This window comes from Pristiophorus japonicus, chromosome 9, assembly GCF_044704955.1.
Source record: "Pristiophorus japonicus isolate sPriJap1 chromosome 9, sPriJap1.hap1, whole genome shotgun sequence".
Lineage (NCBI taxonomy): Eukaryota > Metazoa > Chordata > Chondrichthyes > Pristiophoridae > Pristiophorus > Pristiophorus japonicus.
Genome location: NC_091985.1, coordinates 66947778 through 66969140, shown reverse-complemented (window position 1 = coordinate 66969140; position 21363 = coordinate 66947778). Strand labels below are relative to the sequence as shown.

Below are 21363 nucleotides of genomic sequence, written 5' to 3'. Positions count from 1 at the left end.
CTAGCTTTATTCATCATCTTGCTATGGCCTTGAATTTGCAGTCAGTATGAGAGTACACGGTCGGAATGCCTTTGAAATTGATCTCAAGTTCGGAATTTCTGCATACTCTAAATCCGAACTTGCGATCTGTCAAATTCCAACTGCAAGTTGGCTTCACTGCACGTTACACCTCCTCATTCAAATCAACACGCTGGCAAAAAGTTGGGCTAATTGCCCACCAATTGCACATTAATTACCCCCAAATATTTTACATCTGGTGCAAGAGTCTGTTGCACAGCATAAGAGAAGGGGGAATGAGAAAATGGTATTAGTGTTGAGCTAGTTTTATGCTACAGCCCATGACAATGAGGCACTGTTTCATGTTGGAATGGATACAAACTTTGAAAGAAACATTCATTTGGCCTTTTTGTGTCACCATCTTTGCTGCCCAAGAGCCTTTTGTAGTTGTGGTTTATTCCCCAACTTCTAGTTAGATAGGATTTAATTCACTTTCATGGTTTCCTCATAGTATCAGACTTTTAAATTCTTGATGTTAGATTATTTAAATTACTCTAAAGTTAGTTAGTCTAACAGAGGAGTAACAAATTCTATAGAACTCTAAGACTGTAATTGTCGGTTTATGTTGGCGTGGCCCAGAATTAAAGGGCCGATGTTAATTCAGCTGCATGCTTTGTATAAAAAGCATTCTGAGTCGATTAAATGGTTGCAAGGACACCTTCAGCAAAAAATGGCTCAAGACTTTTCAGCTTTTGATCAAAATCTGTTAATGTTGAAATCTTGGGTTTGTTTATTAAAAACTATTGCACCAATCGTAATTTATTAATAATATAGCATTTCTGGTTGCGACATTATTTAAAATGAGGCAAATCGGCAATCTTCTCTGTTTCCTGATTGGCTAAGACTCAGGAAGTGAAAGGAGCACCACCCCACATGATCCCAGGATCGTATACACACAACGATGCGCGCTTGGGATCCACGGGTCACTACGCCGCGCACAACTCTGCAGTGTTTGAAAGCAATTTCTTGAAGGGGGTTTCGCACGTGGCAAGTGTGGATTTAGTTAGGATGTCAGCGACGTACTCCTTAGCTACACCACCGACTGTGAATTCAGGGCCTCCATGATTAAGTAAATATTTCAGTCTAGAAAACAGATTTTGGATGCTGCAGAAAATATTCACAATGTGCCACGGCAAACAGCTCATCAGAAACGTTTTGTTAATGAAAATTACAAAGTGGTTGTTTTTTTTTAAATAATGTTCTATGTATTCCCATGCACCTGAAGCATCTTACACACACAAGTGACTAGAATGTATTTATAAACATTTACCCAAAGCCACACATTCATCTTCATCCACTTTCTTCACATTAACTATTTCTTTTTCATATTCGAGATATTCCAGGAACGTTTGGATTGGTAATGCACAGTTTTTGTCCTCCTCGAACTGAACTGTATTTCTGGTGTTTCCTTGGCTATAGTTATCCAGTAATGTTTGAATTTTTGCAGCTTCCCTTTCCTCTAGTCTTAGCAAAGTAGCCAACTCCTACACAACAAAGATTATAAAACAGAAATATTAACTGTCATTTTTTGTAAAATTCCTCCCTACAGGGCAAAATATACCAAAGAGAAAACACTCACTGGGAAGACATGTTAGTATAGAGGAAACATAGAAAATAGGTGCAGTGCAGTAGGAGGCCATTCAGCCCTTCGAGCCTGCACCATCATTCAATAAGATCATTCACCTCAGTACCCCTTTCCAGCTTTCTCTCCATACCCCTTGATCCCTTTAGCCATAAAGGCCACATCTAACTCCCTCTTGAATATGTCCAATGAACTGGCATCAACAACTCTCTGCGGTAGGGAATTCCACAGGTTAACAACTCTGAGTGAAGAAGTTTCTCCTCATCTCAGTCCTAAATGGCTTAAGACTATGTCCCCTGGTTCTGGAGTTCCCCAACATCGGGAACATTCTTCCTGCATCTAACCTGTCCAGTCCCGTCAGAATTTTATATGTTTCTATGAGATCCCCTCTCATCCTTCTAAACTCCAGTGAATAGAGGCCCAGTCGATCCAGACTCTCCTCATAGGTCAGCCCTGCCATCCCGGGAATCAGTCTGGTGAACCTTCACTGCACTCCCTCAATAGCAAGAACGTCCTTCCTCAGATTAGGAGACCAAAACTGAACACAATATTCCAGGTGAGGCCTCACCAAGGCCCTGTACAACTGCAGTAAGACCTCCCTGCTCCAATACTCAAATCCCCTAGCTATAAAGGCCAACATACCATTTGCCTTCACCGCCTGCTGTACCTGCATGCCAACTTTCAATGACAGATGTACCATGACACCCAGGTCTCATTACACCTCCCCTTTTCCTAATCTGCCACCATTCAGATAATATTCTGCCTTCGTGTTTTTGCCACCAAAGTGGATAACCTCACATTTATCCACATTATACTGCATCTGCCATGCATTTGACCACTCGCCTAACCTGTCCAAGTCACCCTGCAGCCTCTTAGTGTCCTCCTCACAGCTCACACCGCCACCCAGCTTAGTGTCATCTGCAAACTTGGAGATATTACACAATTCCTTAATCTAAATCATTAATATATATTGTAAATAGCTGGGGTCCCAGCACTGAACCCTGCGGCACCCCACGAGTCACTGCCTGCCATTCTGAAAAGGACCCGTTTATCCCGACTCGCTGCTTCCTTTAAACTAAATTCTAGCTTCAATTTATTTTTGATTAACTTCATAATACAAGAATTTCAAAAAACACTAAACTTAAAACACCATCATAGAACTACTCACATTACTGGTTTTGGCTCCATCCTGCTGAAGATCTTCAGAATTAAGTTTGCTTACACATGTATAAAGGTGAAGTAGTTTCAGCTGGCTAAGACAAAATTGCAGCAACCCTTCATCCACACTTTCAGGATCTAATAAAGACACATGTGGGTAAGAAAGTTACATTCAATACACAATCAGTAACAACCAATCACAAATACTTGACTAGTCATTTTTCCTTTCAGAAATTTGAAGTGTTCTGAGCGGCCCATCGGAGAAAAGTAAAGCATAGCTGAGCCCTTGGCGTGTGCTGAATTAGATGATCTCAATTGGGTTGTAGTACAAGTACAGTACCCGCCTTGGGTTGGGAATAACTGGCCAGGGTTCTAATCCCTTATCACGATCCAGGAACCTCTGCTGGAAGTGCAAATGCGTCAACATCGGGCGAGGACACTATCAGGTTCTGCTGTGACGTTTCCCACAATCAAGTAACCTGCCAATATTCAACTGCCATGCACCAGGCCCTGAACACATCATCTAAATTGATGTTCCTTATATTATTGAGGGATTACTGAGTTATGGTGCAACCAGGCATAAAAGAATTTGTAAACAAGGATTTTGAATTCAGTGCACAGAACGATAGCAAGCTGATTTTAAGCTGATGGGAGAGTGGAACAGAGTGTGGCACAGGATGCAGAAAGTTGAGTTTTAGGCAGGTTAGAGTTTATGTAGGGCACAGCTCAGGAGGTCATCAGGAGAGGTTTGACGAAGACACTGTTTGAGGAAACAAAAGTATGAACGAAGTATCGTCATTTCAGAAACTAGTAAATTTGAAGATGATCAGTCCAAGGTCAAATCGAAGGCTGTGCACTGTCTCATTCAGCCTGAGCAAGTACCTGGGGAAGTGGGTGAAGTCTAAAGGCAAAGGTCGAGAGGTTTTTTGCCAGGAGCTTGGGCTGACAACTTTGCTTTTTAAACTGGATAATGTTCTGACTCAACCACAGCTTGATGTTAGAGAAGCAGTAAGAGAACACATGGTGATCATGGAATCAAACATCATGGTACTGTTTCAAGACATTTCCCTTGGAGAACAGTGTGAAATAATTGTTATAAAACAGTGTTCTATTTGATAGAACACTTCTAGCAAATCTCCTCTTAAACTTCTCTGCTCCAAGGAGAACAATCACAATTTCTTAGGGCTCAAGTTTCGGCTGTCCCGCAGAACGGTGCATCTCCGAGAGGCACACCTATTTTCTGGAACATAAAGTGCACCCATCAACAACCTCGGTATTCTCCGATATTTTCCGGGCCCTTTTCAGGTCGGCGCAGCAGGAGCTGCTGGGGGCGGGGCCAAGGCATTGCGACGAAAGCTGTGGCAGGGGGGGCGGGGCTAGGACCCAGCGTCATTTTTAGTGCCTGCAGCCTTGCGCATGCGTGCTGGAGCATGCGCAGTGGCATAGAAACACTGGCAATCGGCCATTTTTAAAGGTACATGCAGAAGATTGAGAAGAGTGATTTTTGGTTTTGTGGAGCTGTGCAAAGGCTTTGCAGAAGAAATTGGCCCACAACAAAAAAGGAAAGAACTCGAACAGGAGTCGTCGTGCCAAATCTGCATCCATAGACACCCTTGGAACAGAGGGTCGCTGCTTTGATGAGTCGTACCTGGAGAAAAGCAATCTGTACTGCACAAGCTGGGCCCACACGTGAGGGAGAGGATAAGTCCTGAAAATGCATCGTGGCCCTTCAAATCAACCTGCTGCCTGGCCTGCTATGTGAGAGAGTACTCATGCCACCCATCCTGGCCCTTCCTGTGCTGCTAACCATTTGACTGTTCTGATATATTTTGCAGATGATGATGCCAATCCTGAAGATCCTGACCATGCAGAAGAACCAGAAGATCTCGATGCGGACGATCCAGACCAAGGGTGGCTGCAGGCGTTGACTGAAATGTCTTCAGGGGAGACCTTAGAACTTAATATTTATGAGCCCACATCAACGGACATCAGTGTTTCAAACCCTTGCATAGGTTCTGGTTCCACATTCTATGGTTTCACAGATTCCGAAGTTGCGGGTCCCAGTGGTGCTGGTGGTATAATGCAGCAGTTTACACCCACTGCCCCACGGTCTGAGCCTGCGTCTCCCACTGGAATGGTGCCACATACAAGACCCAGGGCCCCACCACCCCAGCTCCTACTGTAGTGGTGCTGGCAGCAACAACCAGGACCCCACCATCCCAGCCCGCAGCTCCTACTGTAGTGGTGCTGGCAGCAACACCCAGGGCCTCACCGTCCCAGCCTGCACCTCCCACTGGAGTGGTGCCGCGAGGCAGACCCAGGCAGAGGAGAAGGAGATTCGAAACACGCTCTCCTGAGATGCAGCGTGCAACAGATGTGGCTCAGGTTGTGGCATTGGGTGTGGAGAGCAATGACCTTACCCGATCACTCATAGGCAGCGTCAGTACAGTGGGTGAAGAGATAATGGTACTGACAGGAGAAATAGCAGTAATGACATGGGAACTGAGGGAGGGAATGTCAGAGGGAGCGCAAGTGACGGCACAGGCTGTCAGGGAAGGCATGCAAGTGACGGCACAGGCCGTCAGGGAGGGCATGCAAGTGATGGTACAGGCCCTCAGGGAGGTAGCTGCTGCAATAAGCGCACACAGCCCGGCCAATCAAATGACACCCCCATGAAAAAGTGAACATTTACCGAGATGGGGATGAGAGATGGTTGCAGCCTTTCTTTGCTGCTTTTGTTCTTGTTCTTGATGTAACTGTAGTAACTTTTTTCACATTGAAATTGTTTTGTAACTTTACAACTTATGTGATCTTAGGGCTTTTAAGTGATCTTAAAGAGTCATATTAAAGTAAAGTTTGATACAAGAAATATTTTATTACACAAACGTGAACTTTTCAATAAAACATTTTTACATTAAAACTGAATCATGAACACAACATACGAACTCCTCCAAAAAACAAACATGTCCATGCGCAACAGTTGTCGCTGAGCCCTCAGGCATCAATAATTGAAGCCTTCATGGATAAGTTGCTGGTGCAGGGCTAGAGCAATCGTTAAAGGAGCACGATGGACTGCCCTCCTCCGACCTCGTGCTCCGGCATCAGGCACTTGCATGCTTTCCTGATCGTCATCATCATCCTCATCCTGCTCTTCCAAATTACTATCATCAGGCACTCTCCCCTCATGTGGGTCTTCTGGTTCCACTACCAGCTCCTGCTGCCTCATGATGGCTAAGTTATGCAGCTTGCAGCACATAACAGTGAACTGACCGACAATCTCCGGGGAGTATTGCAAGTGACCTCTGGAATGGTCCAGGCATCGGAAACGCTGTTTCAAGATGCCAATGGTCCTCTCTATGATGCTGCGTGTTGCAATGTGCAACATGTTGTAATGATGGTCAGCTTTTGTCCGTGTTACACGTAGGAGCGTCATGAGCCAGGTGGCGAGGCCATATACTTTGTCTCCCAGTAGCCAGCTCTGCCCTTCTGACTGCTGCTGAAACATGTCAGATATAACGCTGATGCGTAGGATGAACGCATCATGGGTGCTGCCAGGGTATCTTGCATCGACTGACATGATGCATTGCTTGTCGTCACACACGAGCTGCACATTAATGGAGTGGAAACCCTTTCTATTCCTGTACTGCTCGGCATCCTCCACATCGCATCGCAAGGCGATGTGGGTACAATCAATGCAGCCCTGTACCTTTGGGAAGCCAGCAATCCTGGTGAAGCCCACAGCCCTGTCATGCATTGCTTGGCCGGTCATTGGGAACTTGATAAAAGTCATTCCTCTGCGCATACAGTGCAGCCGTGACCTGGTAAATGCAGGCATGTATTACACATTGAGAGATGGCACACACATCTCCAGTTGTAGCTTGAAACGATCCCGAGGCATAAAAGGAAAGTGCAGCTGTAACCTTCACTTCAACAGACAAGGCAGTCGGCGTTCTGCTTCTCGGCGGTAAATCTGCTCTCAGCATATCACAGATCTCAACGACAACTTCTCTGCGGAAACGCAGCCTTTTGACACAATCAGCCTCGCTCATGTCCAAGTACGAACGCCTGGCTCGATTTTGCCGACGTGGGTATGGTCTCCTGCCCATCAGCCTACGGGCTATGACGTTCTTGGTGCGGTGAGCTCTAATCAATTCTCTCCTATGCAGTGAATTGATGGAGAACCATTGCATAATCCGTGGTGTTAGTAATGCAGCACCCATACTTGAAGTAAAAATTAAACTTTCAAAGGTGCTGGCTGGCTCCCCTTCCCTCCCGGTGCTTTGCACGCCTCCCCTATCCCCCTGGTCAAACAGCCGAACTCTCTCAGCTCGGTGCCTGCTGCCAGGCTCCGCAGACGTCGCTCTCCCTCGCCGGTGATTCTCACGCCGACCCTAACCCCTGGCCGAACAGCCAAAATCTCGCAGTTCGGTGCCTGCTGCCGCTGCTTCAGAGAGGTAGGAAAATTTAATTTATTTTTTTAATTGATTTATTTATCATTTATTATTCATGATGGCTCTTTATTGGTAAAAGTGAAGTGTTGAATGCTTGTAAAATCCCCCCCTCCTCCCCACCATCTCTCGCTCCTTGCGCCTAAATTCCTAAAATGTAGGCAAGGTTTTTCTGAGCATACAAAAATCTACACTTACTTCATTCTAAGTTAGTTTGGAGTAAGTTTTCACTGCCTAAACTTGCAAAACAGGCTGGTAACACCCACTTTTGAAAAAAAATTGTTCTAAAACAAAACTATTCTAACTCAGTAGAATTAGAGCAAACTAAATGCCGAGAATTGCAATTTCTAAGATATTCCATACTAAACTAGTTGCTCCAAAAAAAATAGGAGCAACTCGAGCCGAAACTTGAGCCCATGTCTCTGTGCAACTGAAGTCTCACATCCCTGGTACCATTCTCGTAAATCTCTTCTGCACTCAATTCAAGGCCTTGACAACTTTCCTAAAGTGTGGTGCCCAGAATTGGACTCCAGCTGTGACCTAATCATTGATTTATAAATGTTTAGCACAACTTCCTTGTATTTGTACTTCATGGCTCTATTTATAAAGCCAAGGATTCCATATGCTTTTTAAAAAAAACACAGACTTATTAACTTGTCCTGCCACCTTCAAAGGTTTCAGTATGCAAACCCCTCTTTCGAATTGTACCATTTAGTTTATATTGCCTCTCTCGATCAAAATGTATCACTTCACACTTCTCAGTTTGCAGCCCATTTCATCAGTCTGTCTATGTCCTCCTGAATTGTTGCTATCCTTCTCACTATTTATTACTTGTCTGAGTTTTGGTCATATCCAAACTTTGAAAAAATGCCCAGTATATACACAAGCCCAGGTTATTAACATATATCAAAACAGCCATGGTCCCAATACTGACCCGAGGGGTACCATTGTATTACTTCCCTCCAGTCTGAAAAATAGCCACTCACTACTTTTTGTCCCTTAACCAATTTCATATCCATGCTGCCACTGCCCCTTTAAATCAATGAACTTCAATTTTACTAAAAAGTCTATTACATGATACTTTACTAATCGCCTTTTGAAAGTCCATTTACACCACACCATCCTCATCAACCCTCTACATTACTTCATCAAAGAATTCAATCAAGTTCGTCAAACACGATTTACCTTCAACAAATTGTGCTGGCTGTCATTGATTTACCCAGGTTTTTCCAGGTGACAATTCATTTTGTTCCAGATTATTGTTGTTAAAAGTTTGCTCACCACTGACGTTTAGTTTATCCTTCTCCCCTTTTTGAACATGTGTAACATTTGCAAATTTCCAGTCCTCTGGCACCTCTTCCTTTGACTATCCTATCACTATTTATAGGTTTATAAAATACTTTTGGGTTCTCTTTGATGTTGCTGGTTAACCTGTTCTCAAACGCTCTCTTTATCCCTCTTATTTTATTTTTCAGTTCTCCTCTGTACATTTTGTATTCAGCTTGGTTCTCTATTACAGGGACAATTGTTTTTGACATTTTGAGATTAGTAAAACTTTAGAATTAGTGTATACATATAGTTGGTATTGAACATTGTTCTTTTACTTTTATGTTCAATACATGGGTCTAGTGGTGTATAGTTTGCGCTACAGTGTGATAGTGTTATTCTTTGACCCACTAAAGTTAAAAAGATTACGTGGAAGCATGTGATATATCCTGTGATAAAGGTTCTCTGCTCAACCCTTGGGTCTTACGACATTCACCTAGATATTGAGCATGCAAAGGCACACACTGGTTTATAGAAGATTTGAAGTCCACTTACAGAAGTGGCCAGTGATAGTGAAGGAAAAATCTAGTATAAAACCACAATCTGGAACAGTTGACTAAACTCATCCAACAGCCCAGAAACTCAAATTTGCAAGTTGCTGATTGGGAGTAAACGACTAAATTATACGAACTACCTATGAGGCTGAGAAGGGATGAGGGAATAGGCAAAACAAGCAGCTGATGGGTTCAACCAGTGCTCATGGCATGGTACAAAGTGAATCAAAAATTTCATTAGAAATGTGACCATTATTCCCCAATACTACAGGATGATGAATCTGGGAAAACGATGAGAATGTAAAAACCAAAATTATACTAAGTACATCTTACTCAGCACACATTTATTTATTTGAATTTACACCTACCCTGATTCATTAAATTGTCCAACAATGCCTGGATTAGATTTGTTAAGCTGGATAGTGGGATATTTTTACTTGCCAGCATTCTTTCTAAGGCCTGTATTTGTAAGAAAAAAAGTTGAAATTACAAAAATGTTAAAAAAGAGTTCAAATAATTACTTTTATAAAATTGTTTAATTACCTGTTTCTTCATAGTAGGATATTTGATATCAAGAAGATGTGTCTTTATTTCAGTTTCTAAATTTTCTGAGAATATAATAAGAGGCACAGAATTACAGATTATAAAATGAATGAAATGGAAGATACAAGTATTCATAGCAACAAATGCAGCTGTTGACTTGAACATTGCTTCACTTAACATTTATCTCCATACATAAAAACTCAGAACTAATATTCCAAAAGATCATTACATCAATACTATGTTGTGAATAGTAACACCAATATGGTTCGAGTTACGCAACTCCTCAATGCTGTGAATCCAGTGTTGATTTAAATCAGGACTAATGTCCAAGCTTTTGTTTATGAACTTTATGGACATATATAATGTTTAAATCTATGCTCATGTTAATTTGCATATATAAAGTTGTTAATACCAACACATTTTGAGAATAATGTCTCTGTCCTCGAATCCCACATGCACATTTAGTTTATTCTGATGAAGCTTCATCACTTCCATAACCTTGGAGCAATAATTCACAACTTTGTTCTGAACATCATGTCAATATTATCTTCATTTACAAGGTACTAACAAGCTCACCCTCCTGCGAATACTACAAAGTCTAGTTACAGTGATACAAGCTATGCTTATAACTGCAGACAAGTAGATACAATACTTACCAGGATTAGTGACTTTGGCCTTCAACAAAGCAGTTAGCCGTTTCAAGAGATGCATATCCTTTGCTCTTTCACTTTTCTTATCGCTGAAAAGCAGAACAATGCATCAATAGCCTTTTTTTAAATAAACTCAGTGCACGGATTTCGCAATCCATTAAAATCAATCGCCTAGAGAAGTTGCATATTACAAATTTACAAAACATTAGAATATGTACATGTGTAGAATCCCTATTTTACAAAACACACATCAATGGATATAAATGTTGAAGTACTAAATACAGAACTGTATTTGAATAACTCCAGGCACGTTAATAAAATATTCCTGCCATGCGTCATCAACTTGGATTAATTAACCCCTTCAAGACTGAAGTGGCATTTTTGCACACAGATAAACCTTTCTGCATTTTTAAAGCATAAATAGTTATTTAAACACTAAGGGTACAATTTTGCTCAGCAACTCTCCGGTCCTACCTATGACAAGATTCTAATTCCTACGAATTGATCATAAGATGTTGAAATGAGCTTCCAGCTGACCTTGGCCCTACATTTGTTAGCAATTACCTCACTGTTGAAAGGAGAAACACTTATTTTAAATTGGTTGCCAAATGGTGCCTGACCAACCCACTTGACAACCTAACCAGCAGCACCATCCCATACATTAACCATGACTCTTTCAACATTGGTTAATGGTGGATTGGGACCAGGGTGCTGGAGGAGAAGTTGCAAGATACCATAACTGAGAGGGTACAAATATCAAGAAAGACTGAACAGACTGGGACTCTTTTCTCTAGAAAAGACAAGACAAATAGGTGGCCTGATAGAGGTCTTTAAAATTATGAAGGGGTAGACAGAGAGAAAAGTGGATGAGGTGAATAGCATGGATGCATTTAAGGGGAAGCTCGACAAGTACATGAGGGAGAAAGGAACAGAAGTATATGTTGATAAGGGTGGATGAAGTAAGGTGGGAGGAGGCTGGTGTGAAGCACAACAGCAACATTGATCTGTTGAGCCGAATGTCTATTTCTGTGCTGTAAAATTCTATTTTATTCTATGATGGTATCAGGCCAGATACTACACCAAGAAGTAATATTGGAATCCTTAATCATTATTTTTGGTGGGAAAAATTAAAATTAAGTACCTAAGCGCAAGATGGAAAGGAACATTGATGGTTTTCACGTTACCCTCTACTGGATCAATTAGACAAATCTGGTAGGTTTGGGGTTGCCAACCCTGGCTGGTCACATTGTTCAATCCCATAATCTTGTATCCAGGATATAGTAACCTAAGAAAGGCACAGTTTAAGAGTTATAAAATATCTAGATAGAATACTATTTGGTTTCACAATATACAGAATCATAACTACCAAAACATGTAGATTATGAATATCTTTTTTTTCTGTAAATTCTGTGATCTCAGGGTATTTCACCGGGTGAATGAGGAGGTTTATTTTTCAATTTGAGGGAAAGATTCATAGGGGCCGAAATTGCCCCTTTTTTGTGCCCTGTTAGCACTGCCGGGAAACACCAACGGGGCGCAATTGTCTTTTCGGCCGCAGGTGGGCAGCAGTTGCGCCTCGGGCGAAATTCTCCCACGAGATTTTGGGGGCGATTTGAAGTTAGCACTAGACCCCACGGGCCGGCACGCACTCGGTGATGACGTTATCGCCGTGCACACCAACCCCTCACCGCCCACACTTTGCGCCTCGCGGGGGAAATTGCCCTGCGGGACACAAGGCTGACGCGGGCTGTTGTTCGCACCTGCTTTGCAGGGCGCTGACATTCGCCCGGGGCCCTCCTTAAAGGGGTGGCCCTGTGTGCCCCAACCGGGCCGTCATCATGCAGCCCGGCACTCCTCTTTGGGTGCCGGGCTGCCAGGACGCTGGCCTGGTCGAGATTGTCCCTGGTGGCCACCAAAGGGCCAGCAGAGTCCAGAGTGGCCCTCAACTGAAGGGGAGGAATGTTGCGGTGCATCAGTGCTATGCGGAGAGTGCTGACCTCTTCAGCACGGCACTGGACTCCGTGCCGCGCTGACGTCTCGGGAGAGCCCGTCCAACGAGGCGAAGTGCCTGAGGACAGCGCTCCGGCTCGTTTGACGAGGCGCAGGACAATTTTTGCCCCATAATCCATTCCCAATTCCCTGCTCTCGCCAAGCCAGAAATCAACTCTGGCTGAGGCGCTGACAGCCTGCTTACAGGTGTCTCCATTGCTGCATTGGAGAAGGCAGCCACATAGAGACAGCACCAGTCTGGTTCAAACTGTTCTCACAACTGTACCTTCTTGTGCAGAAATGCCTGGCCCCCATTTTCTGCCTTCCTTCATCAGCAGGGCTGAGATCAGGAATTCCCCCAATCAACCAGTAAGAGTTTTTGCAAGGTCGCCTAAAAAAAGTTTTAGGTGGAAAACCGTTGTTGGTCTGTCTTGTCTGCCCATTCAATTCATCCCATTTTCCCCACCGTGAGGTACTTTTATATTATTAATGAAATTTAATAACCATGAATTCCAGGAACTTTTTGAAAACGTTTAGTTGCCTGTTCAAATCACCGACACTGAATGTTTGTTCCATATGCTGATCTGTTCTTTACTAAAGAAATGTGAGCTCCCCTTTTGCTTAAATCTTTGCATCCTGCTTCTGGAATTCTACACAACAGAAAAACCTGTGTTTCTGAATCCTTGCATCATTTTGAAAATGTTATCAATATTTTGATTCCTGGAATTTTAATGTTTGCACGTTGAGGAACACTTGTAATAAAATATCTATCCCCATTCACTGCGGAATTTAAGCGTCAACAGTGCTAACTGACATTAAATTTTGAAGAGTGCACTTCCTCAAAATACTATAATCTATATGTCAGTAACAGTGTCATCCAAGAAAACAAAAATAATATTTGACTGGATGGAAAAAACTCAATGAAACAACAGACTGCACGAATCACATGACTCACCAGCAACATGAAAATATTTTAACTGAATAAAGTGGAAACCTGTTAAGGGCTACAACAGTATACTTTCTTTTTAAAAAATGCAAGTGTGCCCTTTAGTTTGTTCCCATTATGTTCAGTAATTTTATTGGATAAAGTAAGACACATGAAAATGTATACAATTCTGTAGTCGAACACAAGTTTGTTGTTAAAATCTTGAGAAAAAGCCTGTTACTCACACAAAATTAAACCAATTTTGCTCCCCCTTAAAAATGTACAATATGCTGTCAAGTATCACTGAAATATTAAGCTGCAAACATGTCGAAAATAAGGATCTTTCTCCATTTCCTTGCCCATCCCTCTCGTACAGTAAAGCACTTATCAGATGTGTACAAAAAATGTACTGATTTCAGATAATGTTCCACTATACAGACCTGCAGTGTTTTCCCACATTAAACGCCCCAACCCTCGGACCTTGCTGGGTGCTCCACACTTCCAGGATTCCTCTCCTTGGGGCATAGATCACCAGGAATTGAGCCACTCGCCTTAGGCCTGTGGGACTGCTGAAAGGAGAGAAATTGCTTTTCTCGGTTTCTCTTTCATGAAGATCTTCTACCACCTGGATCCAGCCTACCTGTGCATCACGGTACCCTAGCAAACAAAATTAAATTGAAAAATTAAAACTGAGCAGCCAACATGGGCATCCATCCCTATAGAAAAATGAAGTGTCCCATCTTTCGTGATTTTTTTTTTTTAAAACCTTTTACCACATTTAAATTTTTATTTTCCTGCCTCATATCAAGGGCGGCTTCCAACCTTCCTTCAGCGTCAAGGGGAGCAATCCCTCTGCAATATTGAGATCACTCCTAATATCGATATATCATTTTATACCACATCATATCAACAAAAATGTTACATTTATAAAATTTATCCCTCACAACTCGTACTTGTGGCACTGATACCATGAGAGATCCAGCCAACATTCAACTGCTTACTGTTGGGTGTGCTCTATTTTGACCATATTTATAAACTTATATAAGCAAAGTAAACAAGTAAAATCAAGGAAAACACAAAAGATGTTTGAAAATACATAAAGAGCAACAGGATAACTAAAGAAAGAGCAGAGTCTATTAGAGACCAAAAAGGAAGTTTGTACGTAGAGGCGGAAGTCATGGGTATGGTTCTTAATGATTACTTTGCGCCTGAGACACATATAATGCAGACATTGTAGTTAAGGAGGAGGAGGGTGAAATATTAGATGAGATAAACAGTGAGAGAGGAAGTATTACGGGGTTTAGCATCTTTCAAAGTAGATAAGTCACCAGGCTCGGATGAAATGTAACCCAGGTTGGTGAGAAGGGAGGAAATAGCTGAGGCTCTGCCGGTCATTTTCCACAGGTGAGGTACAAGAGGATTGGAGAACTGCTAATGTTATTCCTTTGTTTAAAAAGGAACGCCAGGCAGTCTGGAACCTTTTGTGTGGAGCCCCGATTTTGGGGTCACGTCTTTGCTCGGGCAAACAGCCGCCGCCGCGCAGGAGAAGCAGCCATACGCGCTGGGTACGGCAGAGCACTGCAAGCGGGCCATCCGCAAGGCGGCTACGCGCTGCGATGCGGCCACATCAGCCGGAGCCCGGTCGCCACAACTCGCGGGACATCACCAGCTCCAATGTCAGCAGCGGCTACTGGTGAAGAGGTGTAATATATGCGGTAAAGAATTCCTTGAGCATGTTTTGTGGATGCAGCCTGTAAGGAGAGGCAAGTATGGGAAAAGGAGGCGATCTCCATTCAGCACAGAAAATGGTTGAGAGCAGTGTGGAAAGAAATTCAGGGACCGAAGAGATTTGAACAGACATGTGATCAAACATACAGCACGAGCTGGTGCAGGAGGGAGACGACAGTGAAGAGGGCAACTGAATTGGACGTCACCTTAATCCAGGTCGGTGATTGGAATGTGGGCAGGTACAGCAGGAGTGGCGAAAAATTGCAGAGCGACGTGTTCGGGGCCCAGAAGAAGCGACGGCCCAGGGGCAGCACGGGCCAGCCCACACTGCGATGTGTGCGCACAATAGGCCCATGCAGCATAGCAGGTCTCCAGTCGTTTTGGGTAATCCTTGCCACTGGACCAAGACCTAGCTCTGTCAAGCCTGTGTGGTGGCTGGTGTGCAACGGCCACTACACGTTTAAAAAAAAAAATCCACACACAGGCATCTTCTACCCTTCAGGATGTAATTCAGGATCTGGAATATTAGGTCCTTCATTGAAACATCTTGAACTCATCCCTTTTTGGCATGGAAGCAAGTCATTCCCAATTCAAGGGACTGCCTAAGAGAGGTTTAAAAAGGGAGCAAGGGATAGACCGAGTAATTATAGGCCAGTCAGTCTGACCTCGGTTGTGGGAAAATTATTGGAAAAAATTCAGAGGGACAGTATAAGTAGTCATTGAGAAAGGCACAGATTAATCAAGAACGGTCAGCATGGAATTTTTTATTCGTTCTAGGATGTGGGCATCGATGGAATGTGTTATGGGAGGGTCATGACTGACTAACTTGAATAATTTTTTTTGAGGTGGTAACATGTAGGGGCATGATTTAGAAGCTTGCAGATGATACAAAATTGGCCGTGTGGTTGATAGTGACAAAGAAAGCTTTAGACTGCAGGAAGAAATCAATGAACTGGTCAAGTGGGCAGAAAAGTGGTAAATGGAATTCAATCTGGAGAAGTGCGAGGTAATGCATTTGCGGAGAGCTAACCAGGCAAGGGAATACACATTAAATGCTAGGACACTGAGAAGTGTAGAGGAACAAAGGGACCTTGGAGTGCATGTCCACAGATCCCTGAAGGTACCAGAACAGGTAGATCATCTGGTTAAGAAGGCACACAGGAAATTTTCCTTTATTAGCTGAAGCATAGAATATAAAAGAGGGGGGAGGTTATGCTCGAACTGAATAAAACACTAGTTAGGCCACAGCTAGAGTACTGTGTACAGTTCTGGTCACCAGATTACAGGAAGGATGTCTTAGCACGAGAGGGAGTACAGAGGAAATTTATGAGGATGTTGCCAGGACTGGAGAATTTTAGCTATGGAGGAAAGATTGGATATGCTACGGTTGTTTTCATTGGAGCAGAGGAGGCTGAGGGAAGATTTAATTCAGGTGTATAAAATTGAGGGGCCTGGATAGGAAGGACCTATTTCCTTTAGCAGAGTAGTCAATAAGCAAGGAGCACAGATTTAAAATAATTGGAAGAAGGATTAGAGGGGAGTTGAGGAGAACTTTTTTCACCCAGTGGTGGTTGGGTCTGGAACTCACTGCATGAAAGGGTGGAAGAGGTCGAAATCCTCATCCTATTTAACAAGTACTTGGATATACACGTGAAGTGCCGTAACCTACGAGGCTACGGACCAAGAGCTGGAAAGTGGGATTTGGCTGCATAGCTCCTTTTCGGCCGGTACAGACACGATAGGCCAAATGGCCTCCTTCTGTGCCGTAAATTTCTATGATTCTATATTAGAAAACGAAATTACTGCATTAATGCAAATCCTGCAGTGCATCTGCTATGAAGAATCCCATTATCTCGTGGGACTATGGCTCCCCATTAGTAACAAAATTTTCTCCTTTTGTGTTGAATGAGTATAAACGCAAATGATTGTCCTTCTCTTCACTGCAAACAATTATAAACACATTAAGTAGCAACAAATAAAAATTTGCAAAGCAAGTAGAAGATTTTAAATGACATGACAATTTTGAATTTCAGCAGTCACTGTCAAATTGACTGTAAATAAATGCAATCCTCACCTTTCCACATGCGTATTGCTACCCCTCTTGCTACATCTAGTAAAGCGACACGGCCAAAATCATCTGTTACAGCTGCCAGGGTATTACAAGGCGATAGGCAAATATTTTCTCCACGCCGACGAGAATCTGGAATCCCAAACCTACAAAATAATTAAGTAGAATAATACACAAATATGACTTACTAGGAGCTGCAATAATGCAGTCATTATTGCTATTGTGTAAAAGGGTCGAGAAATACACAAGCACAAGTCAATAGAAGAGTTGACCAAACTGTATCGCATTCTGGTCAGACAGTACCTGGAGTACTGCATACAGTTCTGGTTGCCAAGACACAGGGGGCACTGTAAATAGCTGCAGGCAATGCAGAAGAGTCACAAGGCTCAGTGTCAAAGGTCTGTGTTACAAGGAAAGAGAGAAACCTCAGATTTTCAGCTTGAAAAGGAGGTGCTCCTGAAGTGATCTTATAGAGGTATATAAAAGACAGCTGATGGAAAGGAAAAGATAAACCCAGAATGAAGGACAATGCTAAGGATATCTCCTCGTGGCTGGAGTGGGAGGATCTAGTTGCCGTGGTCCATGTAGGAACCAATGGCAAAGGTGGAACGAGGAATAAGGTTCTGCTGAGAAAGTTTGAGGAGCTCGGGTCCAAATTAAAACGCAGAACCTCAGGTAATAAATAATCTCTGGTTTGTTACCCGAGCTACACGCAAATTGGCTTCGGGACAAGCAGATGAGAGTGTTAAATCCGTGGCTCAAAGAGTGGTAGAAAGAGGTTTCGAATCATGGGGCAGAAGGAGCTATTCTGTTGGGACGGACTCCACTTAAGCCGGATTAGGACTAATGTCCTGATGAATCGAATAACTAGGGCTGTAGATAGAGCTTTAAACTAAAAAGGCGGGGGGAGGGGTCATGAGGGGAAATTGAGAAATCTAAAAGAGAAAAAAGTCAAAGCAATGGAGCAGTGTAGCGATTTGGGTAAAGATATGTAGAGTGTGACAGGAAGGGACAAAGAGTTTAACAGTAATAATGCATCAGTGAATAAGGTGAAAGCAGGGAAGGATAGTGAAAAAGTTCCAATTATATGCTCTTTATCTGAATGCACAAAGCATTTGTAACAAGATAGATGAATTAGTGGCACAAATAAAGATAAATGGGTTTGATTTAATAGCCATTACAGAGACAGGATTGCAAGCTGACCAAGGTTGGGAGCTAAATATTCCAGGGTACTTGACGCTTTGAAAAGGCAGACAAAATGGAACGGGGGGGTTAGCCTTATAAAGGATGACACAAGGACAGTCGTGAGAAAGGATCTTGGCTCGAATGATCAGGAATTAGAATCAGTATGGGTGGAGGCAAGAGATAAAAAGGGTCAGGAAAAAAAACTGGAGAGAGCAGTTTACAGGCCATCAAACAGCAAAATTATTAATCAACAAATAATAGGAGCCTGTAACAAAGGTAATGCAATAATTGTGGGGGATTTTAATCTTCATATAGACTGGCAAATCAAATTGGCAGAGGTAGTCTGGAGGACGAGTTCATAGAATACATTCAAGATAGTTTCCAAGAACAATACGTTGCGGAACCAAGCAGGGAACAGGATATTTTAGAACAAAAGCAAAATACTGCGGATGCTGGAATCTGGAATAAAAACAGAAAATGCTGAAAATCTCAGCGAGTCAGGCACATCTGTGGAGAGAAAGCAGAGTTAACGTTTCAGGTTGACGATCCTTCGTCAGAACTGGAGTGTGTTCGGAAAGAACAGATTCTTAACAAGAACTGAAAGGGGGAGGGGAAGAAAGAACAAAAGGGGAGGGCTGTGATAGGGTGGAAGGCAGGAGAGATTAGAGAGACAAAAGGGATGATGGGCCGAATTGAAATGGTAATGCCAGGAGTTAGAAAAATATTAGTCGAGATAGGGTGTGAATGGCGGAATAATGTCCAGCTGCCATTAGATTCAAGGAGAAAAAAAAAAACAGGCTCGGGGGGGGGGGGGGGGGAGGGAGAAAGAAACAGTAAAGTAGTTATGCTCTGAAATTGTTGAACTCGATGTTAAGTCCAGAAGGCTGTAAAGTGCCTAAACGAAAGATGACGTGCTGTTCCTCGAGCTTGCGTTGAGCTTCGTTGGAACAGTGCAGGAGACAGGACGGAGAGGTCAGAGTGGGAGTGAAGTGGAGAATTAAAGTGACAGGCGACCGGAAGTTCAGGGTCACACTTACGGACTAAACAGAGGTGCTCCACAAAGCAGTCACCAAGTCTACGTTTGGTCTCCCCAAGGTAGAGGATTTACGCTTGGTCTCCCCAGGAAATCTTAAAATTTGTATATTGTGTAATGAGACAGGGTTAATTAGTAATCTCGTCGTGAAGGGTCCTCTGGGGCAGAGTGATCATAATACAAGTATTTCACTCTCAAACCCAATGTGAAATTCTAAGTCTGAAATTAGAGCCTTAATTTAAATAAAGCCAATTACATAGGTATGATAGGCACGTTGGCTAAGGTAGATTGGGAAATTAGATTAAGAGGCATGACAGTAGATAAGCAGTGGCAAATATTTAAAGAAATATTCCAAAATTCTCAACGAATATACATTCCATTGAGAAATAAAAACTGCACAGAAAAAGTGATCCATCTGTGGCTAATTAAAGTAGTTAAGGATGATAGTATTAGCTTAAAGGAACAGGCTTATAATGTTGCTGAGATTAACAGTAAGCCTGAGGATTGGGAGAGCTTTAGAAATCAGCAAAGAATTACCAAAATATTGATTAAAAAAAGAAAATAGAATACGAGAGTAAACTAACAAGAAATATAAAAACAGATTGTAAGAGCTTCTACATTTATACAAAAAGGAAGGGAGGAGCAAAAGGAAGTTTTGGTCCCTTAGAAGCTGAGACAGGAGAAATTATAATGGGGAATAAGGAAATGGCAAAAGACTTGAAACAAATATTTTATATCTGTATTCACAGTAGAAGACACAAAAGGCATACCAAAAATAGTAATTAAGATCAGTAGAGAAAAAGTACTTGAGAAACTAATGGGACTAAAACCTGACAAATTCTCTGGATCTGATGGCCTACATCCTAGGGTTCGAAGAGGCTGCACAGGTTGTGATCTTCCAAAATTCCCCAAATGCTAGAGTGGTTCCAACAGATTGGAAATTTGCAAATGTAATCCTGCTATTCAAGAAAGGAGGGAGAGAGAAAACAGGGAACTACACGCCAGTTAGCTAGGCATAGGTAGACGGGAAAACGCTAGAATCCAGTATAAAGAAAGTGGTAACAGGGTACTTAGAAAATCACAATATGATTAGTCAGAGTCAACATGGTTTTATGAAAGGGAAATTGTGTTTAACAAATTTATCAAGAGTTTTTAAAGAGGTAACTAGCAGGGTAGATGAAGGGGAATGAGTGGATGTAGTATATTTTGATTTCCAAAAGGCAAAGAGGTGCCACATAAAAGGTTGATATGGAAAATAATGGCTCTGGAGATGGGAAACTGTAGTCACGATGAGACACTTGCAATAGTGCGACTATTTCTAGTGGAGTAAAAAGGAGATTTCACGGGAAGTTGAAAAAATGATCAAGACTTTGGACAGAGTAAACAGGGAAAGACTATTTCCTCTGACCGGAGAGTCGAGGGATCATCAAGAGAGAGTAAAGAGGTGAAGAGTCATTTAATAGATATTTGAAGCAGAGAAGGACACAAGGCTGTGAAGAACAAGCAGGACAGTGTGATTAGTATTGGTTAGCTCCAGCAAAGATGGGAAAAATGAACATCTATGCTGTAAATTTCTACAGTTCTATAGAAATTAAGAACTTGCATTTATATCGTAGCAAAAATGTGGAGCTTGCTACCACGGAGTGGTTCAGGCAAATAACAGATGCATTTAAGAGGAAGCTAGATAATTACATGAGGGAGAAAGCACAAGACAGATGTTGATTTGGTGAGATGAACTAAATAGAGTGGGAGGAGGCTCATGTGGAACATAAACTCAGAGGAAGGCAGCAGCAGCCAAGTTCATGGCAGCATGGATGGCTCTGCTGCATCGGAGGGCAGGAAAAAAAGCAGGAGAACTATAGTGGTAGGGGATTCTATTGTAAGGGGAATAGATAGGCGTTTCTGTGGCCACAATCGAGACTCCAGGATAGTATGTTGCCTCCCTGGTGCAAGGGTCAAGGATGTCTCAGAGCGGTTGTAGGGCATTCTGGAGGGGGAGGGTGAACAGCCAGTTGTCGTGGTGCATATAGGTACCAACGATATAGATTTAAAAAAAACGGGATGAGGTCCTACAATCTGAATTTAGGGAGCTCGGAATTAAATTAAAAAGTAGGACCTCAAAAGGTAGTAATCTCAGGATTGCTACCAGTGCCACGTGCTAGTCAGAGTAGAAATAG

At 42.6% G+C, this 21363-nt stretch overlaps 1 protein-coding gene across 1 annotated transcript in view; it reads right to left on the bottom strand.

The window, feature by feature from the left end:
- Window positions 1–21363, bottom strand: part of rab3gap2 (RAB3 GTPase activating protein subunit 2 (non-catalytic)) — a 127667-nt gene that overhangs the window by 62184 nt on the left and 44120 nt on the right. Inside the window, exons 13-20 of the mRNA XM_070889431.1 lie at window positions 16975–17114; window positions 13613–13829; window positions 11400–11543; window positions 10265–10347; window positions 9609–9673; window positions 9434–9524; window positions 2808–2935; window positions 1328–1541 (exon numbers count right to left, since the gene is read on the bottom strand). Coding sequence (XP_070745532.1) covers window positions 1328–1541; window positions 2808–2935; window positions 9434–9524; window positions 9609–9673; window positions 10265–10347; window positions 11400–11543; window positions 13613–13829; window positions 16975–17114 — 1082 coding nt within the window. The remainder of the gene's footprint in view (window positions 1–1327; window positions 1542–2807; window positions 2936–9433; window positions 9525–9608; window positions 9674–10264; window positions 10348–11399; window positions 11544–13612; window positions 13830–16974; window positions 17115–21363) is intronic.